Below are 11,932 nucleotides of genomic sequence, written 5' to 3'. Positions count from 1 at the left end.
GATCTTTACATCAATCTTAATTTATGTGGGCCTATCGTTCTTTCCAGGAGAGAAGATTGAACTGAGATTATAGGGGCAATAATTTACACCCTGGACACATATTTTATTCCCCTGCCATGGTCTATTCTCCAACAGAGCAGCAGATGAGAGAGGAAAGAACGGGCCATACATATTTTCCAAACGCCTGCAGATCATTAGAGAGTAGTTGAGGGAGCAATCTATTTGCTAAGGTGCAGTGAGCGGCAAAACAGACACTCGGTAGTCTAGCCGTGACCTGACACAGATGTTACAGCAGCTCACCTCACCCATTAAACCACCCAGTCAAACCTCCGATCAATTGCAGCCTTTCATCCCCCCCCCCCCCCCCCCATTTTATAAGAGCGTGCCATACCAGTAGGAGGAACGTCCTCTGTAAAGGCTTGTGAGGGCCCCGCATTTGTCTGGAAGAGTGTGTGCAGGAATTCCTAAGACGGTGGCGTACCGCCATCAGTGTGCCACTGTGAGGTCTGCGAGGGCTGTCAGTGATAAACTCCAGCTCCAGCACACGTCGTCTCTTGGCAGGCAAGCCAGGTAAACGTCTCCTGAGAAGAGCTAAGTGCTAACTTTGATCATACATGGCAGAGGCTCTGGTGCTCTGGTGGATTAAGATGGGCAGCAATGTGGCTTGATAGTCTCTTTTTATGTTTATGTTTTTTTTTGCTTTTGACTCATGTCTTTAGTCCACTTGTTTTGTTGCTTGTTACAATCAGTGGCCTTTATGGTGAATACTGATGAATGAACAGCATAATGGATTCGGTCTTGAGCCAGCTCAAGATCAGTGAGAGCATCAGTCTGTGTATGTGCTCATATTAACTGACTGGGTGAGCATGATAACAGAAAGCCTTTTGAAAGCATGCAAAATAGCTGTGTGGTTTTCTTTTATAGAGAAGAGTATCCCCCTGTTACAGTGAAGCAGGGAAAATAACTGAAGTGAAGCTGACTGCAAGGACCATTCATCTTCTTAAGGGCACTGACTGAGTGCACAAACACACCAGCATAAGTCTGTGAACAGAACACCAGCGTGCATTCTTCGGGAAAACACCTTAACAAGAGTGCGTGGCTGCCGGCACGTGTTTAAAGGTGTTGACAGTTGTCTCAGGAGGAAATGACAGAGCTTCAGCGGAGACGTCAACTAACCAACTGCCATGCAATTTTAACACCGACCTCAGCGAGTCCAACAATTACCAAGCCCGACCCCACACCCCCTACCTTCAAGACAGCAGGTTCTCCACAACCCAGAGTGGGTCATCACTTCTTCGTTCTTCTTGCTGGTGTCATTGTCGTTGGCCGATTTGGTCCTGCACACTCCTCTTGAATACAGCCAGTAGTCCGTCCCCACCGCGATTGTCATCAGACTGAACGCGGCGAAAGCCCCCACCGTGGTGATTAGCATTTGAACTCCTCTGTCACACATCATCATTCTGCTTCATTTCAGGAAAGGAAACCGTTGCAAAGGTACGAAGTGTAATTCAGTGGGGAGAGATGTCCTAACTGACCTGATTCGCTGACGCTTGACATCAAACGACTTCAAAAACACATTCCATAATTTCGGGGATGTGAGGTGCTTTCTCGCCTGTCGCTGTTGCAGCCTCCCAACTTCTGAAATCAGCAGCAAAGGAACTCTAAACGAACGTGTGTCAGCTTGCGCCTAAAGCCTTAAAGTGTCTTCATACGTTAGACTGAAAGGAAGACGTTTAGAATAACGCAAAATACAGGTTTAAAACACATATTTCCCACTGCCCACCTGCATGTTTGTGTCAGAATCACGTTTTTAGAGGGAACCATTGAGGCGGTAAAGACAAACGAGTTATCATAAACAAATGGACTTTTCAGCGCAAATAATAGCACGCTACGCCATTATTTTCTATTTACAAACAGAATATTTCGGTAGACATCATTTTCCGGTGTCCCTTTACATAGACAAGTATGACAAGAGCGACATAAGAAAATGTTCCTTCCGTTAATCCAGCGAATGTTTATCTTCTGCTGCTAGTCCACCGTTTTTCTTCTATTATTTTTTTTTTTGCAATGAAAATCCGATTTGGTGACCGGCGTGTTCACTCGCTGACATTTCCTTCCAAATTCCTCCTTTAGACCAAGCGACTCAACGTATCTGAAAATATGTTGTTACTGGAAGCAGCATTTTTTTAAAGGCATCTTACAATGAGTGATCGTTTAAATTCACATACTCCGAACACTTGTAATTTTCTATGCTGGAGATGACAGCGTTAGTGTCAGTGACGATGCTGGCTCCAGCAATTGTGTCTTAGAAATGACAGCTCCCACGTTCCTCCCGAATCTGCGGCTCTAAAACAACGCCCACAGTGGCACCGGAGGGAGAGTTGAGCGTTGAAAATGTAGCGCGCTGGCTTCTGTCCGTGGTGCTGAATGAACGGAGCTGCTCGTAATCTCCGAATTTCTCCCTGGCGCTCGCTGCACAGCGCCCCTGGCTCAACCAATGTGCTACTTAGGCCTTCATATGCAAAGATATTGGCGAGTGATGCATGAAGAATGGACCCTGGAGAACAGAAACGTACTTAAAGAGCCACGAACATTTTAATGATTTCGTCATCCGCGAAGACTCCCACATAGAAATTGTTCGGTGGAGTTTTTACAGTTCAGTTAGTCCAGACCAATATTTATACTGCTAAAAACAAAGAGCAGGGAGTGGTGGTTAACAGCTTCGTTTAACAGAGTCCATTTTAGAATTATTTATTCCACGTCTTCACGGATCAAGAAAACAAGGAATAAGATGGGTGTAGCCAAGGATTATTGCGCATAGCGAGTGATCATTTCCATAAAGTATCAGATAATTTAAGAAATTGAAATCAACAACACGTGATAATCTACAATTAGCAGTTGCCGTAGTCTAAGACGCATACAGCCCAACCTTCAATCAGGCCACTCCTTCACGCCTGGAACGAGACTTCAGTTTTTTTGACGCTGACAACATTCAACACTCTGACAAAGTAATGCGTTTTTGAAGCGTTGCCCTTGGCTTGCAGAACTAAACATTCGTTACACATTCTCATCACATTGCTCGAATCTCAACGGGGTAGATTTAGCTGCTGAAAACAAATATATCTTTGAATGTAACCAATTGTAGTTCTAACAGGGGGCTTTTCTTATACTTACTCTCTTCCCTACAGACATTTTTTTTTATCGACCAGATAGGCCATGGTTTCTATAGGCTACATTGGTAAAAGGCTGGCATGTATTCAAATTCAGTTCTTCCCATCAAACACTCCTTGACCTGCGTTTGACCCTCTCAAGATTTTGACGGGTATTCCTCAATTGCGAAATATATGAGGAGATGAAATATGCATGTCTGACACCCGCTGCGCCACCTGGCTTTGTCCTGATCTTGGGAGAGCGTCTTTTTTCAGAGTTCGTGTTCCATTTCCTTGTGTGTGTGTGGTTGTGTGTGTGTGTGTGTGTGTGTGTCAGGTTTTAAGGCCCCGGAGTGCAACTGCTATCTATGTGTGCTACTCGGCCCATAGTTTTAAAATGATCTTACTGCAATATACCCCAGAATGTATGTTTTTACACGACCAGGACCAAAACCTGTTCTAAAGTCATGAAAACGCAATCCAGATAAAGGCCTTACGAAAACATGGCCCTCCTCTACAAAGCTTGTTTCCCATCAAAATAAAAACGAGGAAATAAACTCAAAACAAAGACGGCAGTGCCCTAGTGTTGTAATACGACTGACGGCTGATGAAGAGTGGGACAAGGCGAACAATAACGGTAATGAAACAACATCTGTTTCGGCTGGGATCTGAACCAAGTCTTCCGAGAAATTCGGGATATAAACTATGCAAATCATAGATACAGCATACTAAGTAGGCCTATTAGGTAGATGAATCATCCGCGGTAATCTGTGGGGAGAAGATACACGGAAGATCTTCTTGACTGACAGTTTAAACTGGAAGGGGCAGCACGGATGTTGGCCGTCGCCTGGTGACGGCCATTACCGGCCGATCTTGTACTTTCAGATTGCGGAGTGCAGCGCGTAATGCGGCCACTGAGGTGCTTTAGGTGGCCCGTCATTGCCGCCCATTGTGCCAACTCCGCGCTTGCTCCGAGTGGGTGTGTGAGAGAACGAGGCTGCCAGACTCAGCTTCGAAAGCCAGCATTATAGCTTTGATCTCTCTGACTAATCAGGCCTCCCCACGTAATTGAGTGGGATGCGGTTCTACATATGGTATCAAAATGATGATTCCGTGGAAGGATTTCTCAGTGTTTTTTTCCCCTATACCTTTATCTGAACTGACATTTAGTTGTTTTTCCTAACAGTCACAGTCTCTCTGTGTGGGATTGATTTTTCGCTGTAGATGGTGTCAGAATGGAGGAAGAATAGACTTCTGTGAAGAGGAGACTCTTTCCCCTGCAGGTCGGAGAAGCCAACAGGCCAATAGGGTTTTAATAGAGCTCAGTCCTCGGCAGGCATGATACATATGGCTCATACTCTCTCTCTCTCTCTCTCTCTCTCTCTCTGTACTTACATTGGAAAGGGACTCACCCATGGGTATGTGTATGGATGGTACATATTAAAAGATGTAATGACAGAATGTTCAGACTCCAACCTACAGAACCCCCCAAGGTCAGTGATGCAATGTTCAGGCTATTAAGTCTTCATCTTCATCAGCACCCCCTCCCCCCTCACATAGGAGTGGAATGTGCACCACGCTCTTATTCATTTTCTCATATCATCAGCGAGACACTCATTGGTTCCCTTTATATTTGTTAAAGAAACAATCTCCACTCTACCAAACAAACATGAGACCATTGACCTATTGCAGTGATGAGAGTCTGATTGTAGGGGCTATTTTTATTTATTTTTTTTTTCAAATGCATGCAAACCACAAATGCTGTTGCCCAATAGAACATGAAATTGAGCGCACCGTGTACTCATGCAAGTATTCAGCAGGGTGAATGCACTCGGAAAGCTCTGCAGATCAGCAGTGGGCTTTGCCTGGGATATCTTCAGATACTAATCGCACCCCCTGCTGTTTTCCATATGAATCAGGCCCTATATCCCACATAAGGCTTTATAGCAGAGCGGCCCACAAATAACTTGGGGAAAGTGTGTTACTTCGGCATGGTTCACACAAAAAAGTTTGTTAAAAGCTGTGAAATCTAGCAAACATCACACAGGGTGACATTATGCCAGATTTCAGTGGCACATGTGACTTGACAAGTTTTAGAGGTGTGCATTCAAGGTTGCATAGAATTAAAGGCCAAAGGGGAAATGAAAACACATGGAGTAGGAATACGGTTTGAAGAGGGAGGATAACCATGTCAGGTGGCTGTCACAAACCCAACACATTTCAGCCAGCCTAGATATAGAGCACTAGCCTGACATTGTCATACTCATAATTCTAGTCAGAATATGAGTCTGATACTGCTCCATTGGGCTGTGATTATCGGGCGTGTCCCAACCGAACCAGGGGGAAAAAATGCCTCTTCGCTCAATTGGATAGACTACAACCAATCAGAGCAACGTAGTCATCATCGGGCCAGCTGATAAATTAAACTTTTTACCGGAATCCCGTAGGAAGGACGCAAAAACATTTTTCGATCGACAAATGCTTTGATCACGTTTCCTCTTTCCCTCTTTCAAAATGAATGCGCTGTCGATGTCTACACATCTCAGCTCTCCAGCAGCAGCCATGTTTGTTGAAAACGGAATTCAAACCCAAGCGTCTTTGGTGACGTGGTTGATTACGTTACTGTTGATCATCTGTCCATCATCGTATAAAGACCGCCCTGACAATTTGATTGGTCCGAACAATTTTTGATTTTGGATAATTTCTCCCCAACGGAGCAGTGCCAGACCGAACTTCCAGACCTCAAATGTTGTGGGCGGGGCTAAGTTCGTCTGGCATCCAGGCTAATAGAGCACAATGGCCGAAATGGAGGAATCTGTTTGAGCTGCACTACAGAAAGTGCAGAAAGAGTAAATAATGCTCTGCTGATTCCATACAGTAGGCCGTATTTAGTCTGGCCACTTGGCTATGGCTCTGGACCGATGACTGTAAAAAGCATAGACTGCATATGCTCAGTGAAGCCACCAGAAGGAACTAAAAAAAATGGTGCCGATTTAACCAACTATGGTTGATACCCGGTGGACCTGACCAATCTTCTGCCTACTACGCATGCTCTCTGGCTACAAAAAAGCACCTACTATGCACACCCTGGCTGAAGTTTTGCCAATATGGCCGACCAATTTTGGCTTCATTTCATCATAACATAAGAACACGAGGCCATGCTGTCCATGCCTTTTACAGTCATTGTCTTGCATGAACGTCTTGCAATCGGATTGGTTGGATGGTCTTCCTATTGCACTTCCTCTTGCAGTAGGTGGAGCCAATCAGAAACGCTTTCTTCATTAATCTGCACACCCCCCTTTCAGCAGAATTCATTCACCTTCACTTTTTTAAAGGGGCATTTCATTAACACCCATTAAAATTCTCCTTTCAGCCCCTTCTTATGGGATACAAAAAAAAAAAAAAAGCCGAAATGCATTTTAATTTGTTATGGCATACCTAAGTGCCTTTGAATCTCAATGATGCCAGTGTCAGCGTGCACATTAAGCCCTGGGTGAAATGAGGACTTACAGTCAGGGGGATGTGATGAGGGGCCCCAGAGCGACCGAGTGTCCACTGTTTAAGTACGCCGCTCCGGACACCCCAAGGACGACAAGGTGTTCTACCTCGATCAGAACAGGTGGCCACTGCACCTGGCTCCCGGCTCCCGACTCCCGACTCCCTCATCGCCGATTCACCTCACATCCAGGGCTCCATCCAAAACGAACAGCGGGGGGAAAGCCGTGTGTCCACTCATTACCTTATCTCATGTGCTAAAACAGCCGGGATAAAAACACAGTCAGGGCTTCAAGTCAGCGTGGGGCTTCAGATCCCCGACCACAATTCTATTGTCAATTTATATATGCCCTTATACACACATACATGCACACACACACACACATACACACATACACATACACACACACACACACACACACACACACAAACAGGCATGCACACAAACAGTGAAACAGACAGAATGTGAGTGAGAGGGGAAGGAATTAAAAATAAATAAATGCATGAGCAGATAGCAGGGGAGGGCAGGGAGGAGGCAGCAGCACCCTCTCATCATAAAGTCTGCGTTGGAGAGGCAGCCCTTGCTGACTGTCTTATCTTATTGAAAGGCTCATTAGCATAGAAATGACTTGGGGCAGAGGCGGGGAAGCAGAGCACAGGTAAGAACTCCGTAGCTCTCCTCGCATTAGAGAGAGAGAGAGAGAGAGAGAGAAAGAGAGAGAGAGAGAAAGAGAGGGGGAAAGAGAAAGAGAGTATGAAGCAGTTGAGAAACTCTGTAAGTCTCTTCACATTAGCTTGGAGGGAGACATGGTGAGAACACGACGCCAGAGAAGAGCAGAGGGGTGAGATGACAGGAACAACAACCTAAAAAAATAAAGAGAGAGAGAGTGGGCTGGTGAGAAAAAAGGACATGGTTGACGGGGCTGGACAAAAGAAGAGAATACTTTTTATCTTTTGGAAAACATAATTTTTTTTTCTTCTTGTCATCCAAGCAATGTCATTGATTTGGGTTGACTTTAGACATCAGACTATAGAGAACATGACAAAACACAGCACAGCACAACAGCAGAGCATGACGACACAACACAACAAAACAGCACGACTAAGCTCAACACAGCACAGCACAGCACAACAATACAGCACAACACAGCACAACACACAGCAAAACAACAGAGCATGACAGTACAGCACAGCATAACACAACAATACAATACAATACAACACAAAGCACAGCACAGCACAGCACACAGCAAAACCCCAGAGCATGGTAGTACAGCACAGCATAACACAACAATACAACACAACACAAAGCAGAGCACAGCACAGCACAGCACAGCACAGCAGAACACAGCACAGCACAGCACAGCACAACAATACAATACAAAATACAATACAATACAATACAATACAATACAATACAATACATCACAGCACAGCACAGCACAGCACAGCATAGCACAACAGTACAGTGCAACATACAATATAGCACAACACACAGACAGAGAAGAAGCTCGAAGCAACACATAAACAGAGCAAAGCCCAACGGAAAAGCACAATATACAGCATACATATATATATACAATATAAAACACAGCACAGACCAGCACAGCTCAGAACAGAACAGAACAGAACAGCACAGAACAGAACAGCACAGCACAGAAAAGCACAACATACAGCCTACAACATCAGTACAATATAAAACAGCACAGCACAGCACAATATACAGCATACATCAGTACAATATAAAACACGGCACTGCACAGCACAGCACAGCACAGCACAGAACAGAACAGCACAGAAAAGCACAACATACAGCCTACAACATCAGTACAATATAAAACAGCACAGAAAAAGCACAAGATATAGCCTACAACATCAGTACAATATAAAACAGCACAGTGTAAAGCAACACGACTATGGACACAGCAAGCACAACACAGACCAGACAACACAATACAAAACAACACAACACAGCACCCCCCCTCTGCCCCGCCAAAAGCAGTGCACAACAGAAAAGCAAGTGTGACAAATCAGAGCAGCTTAGGCCAGGTGTGCCCTTTCAGCACAACCCCCCCAGCCCCCCCAGCCCCTATAGCAGGTCTCAGGATCCCTCATCCCTTTGAGAGCAGGCTCTCTGGTCGGCCAACAGCAGTGGTCAGCACAGAGGGGGGAGGGTGGGGGGCTGGATAAGAAGAAGTCTCAGAGCCAGGCGCATCAGCAAAATACAGGAAGCTCCTCGCACACCTACTTTGAAGATTCCCACAGAGAGCCCCGTAACGCTTTCCAATTAGGGCCCAAAATGGACTCGCTAATGAACATAAACAAACCTGCTTCAGGGAGCGGCGCTTTTAGCCTTAATATTAGCTATACCGTAATAATTAATAAGGAAAGACACAAAATGGCTTTGTATTTATCTACATAATTATTTTTGGGAACCCTGGGGGAAGGTGTCTGTCTCTGCATCCTTCATTTATGCAAAGTTCACTCTCGATTATGTTAGACTGAGATACAGTAGATGACAAATAAACTGACAAAGTACTGATTGAAGTGTAAAAGAGGATGAGACAGTTTAATGACAAAGTTGAACCTGCTCATACTGGAAACGTCTCACAACTGCAGGGGAAAAGGAAGATGCAGATGATTGCAATGACAATTTTTCCGTCATTACAATTTGTCGTAATGCCCCATAATTTTGTGGGCTATCTTCCAAATAAACGTTTTTTTTTTGATTGCCTGGTGGTTGATTACATGCAGTCATGTCATTTCAATGCATCTAGGGTCGAAGAAGGTCATCTCGCCTTGAAAAATTCATCTTTACTTCAACCAGCCGAGACGTAAAAACAAAACAAACAAATTGCATTCAAGTGGGATCATTTGCATTTGAATATACGTGATGAAAAATACATAAGCTGCCAGTTGGGTGCTCACCGTGGCAACCAGTCCCACACTCCTCTGCAGTCAGGCTCCCCCCTGCTCCAACCCCCCGACCCACTGGTGGTCTCAGCTCGACCGTACAGCCGGCGTCACGCTCCAAAAATGCCATCGCTTATATGAGAAGCGCTGACCCCCGTGGGCGAACACATATGCTCACAAGTGTGCCAGGATTCTCTATCCTTGTCACCACGGCGATGGATGTTTTCTCGACAGCCAGTGGAGCAGTGAGGTGCATCGTACCCTTCGGGCAAGGGAGTACGACCTGATTACAACATCACAAGGGAGTCGGTATACGCCCTGCGCCACCCCCCCCCCCCCCCCCCACCCCACCCCACACCTCCTTACTCCTTCTACAAACCTCCCCACCTTATCTCACCCTGTATCCTTCTCCTTCCTGGTATCAATTTAGTCCGTTTGCATCCGCAGGAACAATAATCAGTGTAATCACTGGAAGAGATTAAGTAATGCTTTTGAAATGGCTTTATAATTACTCGGTGCTGATATAATTGATCTGGAATTGGTGGTGATGGTGGTGGTGGTGGTGCTGGCGGTGGTGGTGGCGGAGGCAGATGGTTAGGCCTGTGGAATGCTGGTTGGGAGTGTTGATTATGAGGTCCACAGGAGGTCAGTAAGGTGTGACGGAGCAGCCTGAACGAACTGCACCACTTGGGGACCTGTGTGTGAGCTTAGAGCAAGTGTGGGCATAGGCGGTATTGGTGACAGTGGTGTGATTAATGTTTGGGGGCGCTCCACCCTGGCGGGGCAAGTGCTCCCTCTTCAGGCGTCGACCTCCACCCGTCAGCTCCCAGAGATGGAGATGGATGGGTGAGCCGGGGCAGACGTCCCCGGAGCCCGGCCATTCACCAGGACATCATTACACACTACCCCAGGGAGTAAAGCATACTACTGACCTCTATACAGTCTTAATCACAGACCGACTCAGAACACACACACACACACACACACACACACACACACACACACACACACACACACACACACACACACACACACACACACACACACACACACACACACACACACACACACACACACACACACACACACACACACACACACATACACATACAGATACATGCAAACACACATAGAGTAACAGTCACCCGAGGCTCTATAATTGGGCATGAACCCACAACACACACACACATACACACACAAATGATATTTACGTGTTATTACACACCCCAGGGCCCTAAGACACCAGCACACTCTTAATTACATGAAAGCAAGAAATAAGTAGAGCATCCATGCATGGTCTTCCCATCCTATTTTAATTACAGGTCAATGTAACACACGTATACACACACACACACACACACACACACACACACACACACACACACACACACACACGCAGACATACATACATACATACATACATACATACATACATACATACATACATACATACATACATACATACATACATACATACACACATACAGACAGACAGACAGACAGACAGACAGACAGACAGACAGACAGACAGACAGACAGACAGACAGACATACATACATACATACATACATACATACATACATACATACATACATACATACATACATACATACATACATACATACATACATACATACAGATAGACAGACAAATAGGGAGAGAGAGAGAGAGAGAGAGAGAGAGAATGAGACGGAAAGAGAAAGATGTTTTGACTTGGTTGCCAAATATACATCTCCTTGTCCTTGTGAGTCACTGGCAGCTCGGCTGTTGAGAGCATGACGCCTCTGGCAGTGCCTTATCAAATGCAGGCTTGTACCCGCAACAGAGACAGAGGAGAAACAACCCAGACGCAGCAGAGGGAGTGACAGAACCCCCAAAAGAGAGCCACACAGAGCCTCACCGCGCCGCACCGTGCCTCCCTACGCTCCCCGGAGACCGCAGCCCCTGGGAGACCGGCGGCCCCGCTGGGGTAAGGCAGCTCGGGCTCTCTGTCGCACTCACACAGACAGAGGTTACAAAAGAGAGTCAAAGAGAGAGAGCGGGGGGAACATTTTGTTGCACACAGATGAAGAATAAAGACAGACCGAGGGAGAAAGAGAGAGAGAGTGAGAGGGAGAAAGAGAGAGAGGGGGAGCGAAAAAGAGAGAGAGAGGGAGGGGGATAAAGAGAGGGGTAGAGAGAGAGGGAGAGAGAGAGAGAGAGTGAGAGGGATAAAGAGAGGGGTAGAAAGAGAGGGAGAGAGAGTGAGAGGCTGATATGAAAGGGCAGTCTGCAGCAAGATGTCACCAAATGAGGAGAGTGATGTTGACTGACAGGCAGAGGCGGCTCAGGCGGCCGGGCTAGCTGACTCCAGAATGGGTCGGGCCCAGGCGGCC

General features: G+C 46.1%; 1 protein-coding gene across 1 annotated transcript in view; it reads right to left on the bottom strand.

Annotated features, from left to right (window-relative positions):
- Positions 1 to 2,901, bottom strand: part of cacng3b (calcium channel, voltage-dependent, gamma subunit 3b) — a 29,456-nt gene extending 26,555 nt beyond the window's left edge. The window contains exon 1 of the mRNA XM_012827166.3: positions 1,249 to 2,901. Coding sequence (XP_012682620.1) covers positions 1,249 to 1,459 — 211 coding nt within the window. The 5' untranslated portion in view covers positions 1,460 to 2,901. The remainder of the gene's footprint in view (positions 1 to 1,248) is intronic.
- Positions 2,902 to 11,932: the final 9,031 nt, after the last annotated feature.

This window comes from Clupea harengus, chromosome 1 (assembly GCF_900700415.2).
Source record: "Clupea harengus chromosome 1, Ch_v2.0.2, whole genome shotgun sequence".
Taxonomy (NCBI): Eukaryota; Metazoa; Chordata; class Actinopteri; order Clupeiformes; family Clupeidae; genus Clupea; species Clupea harengus.
This window is presented reverse-complemented; position numbering and strand designations above follow the sequence as displayed.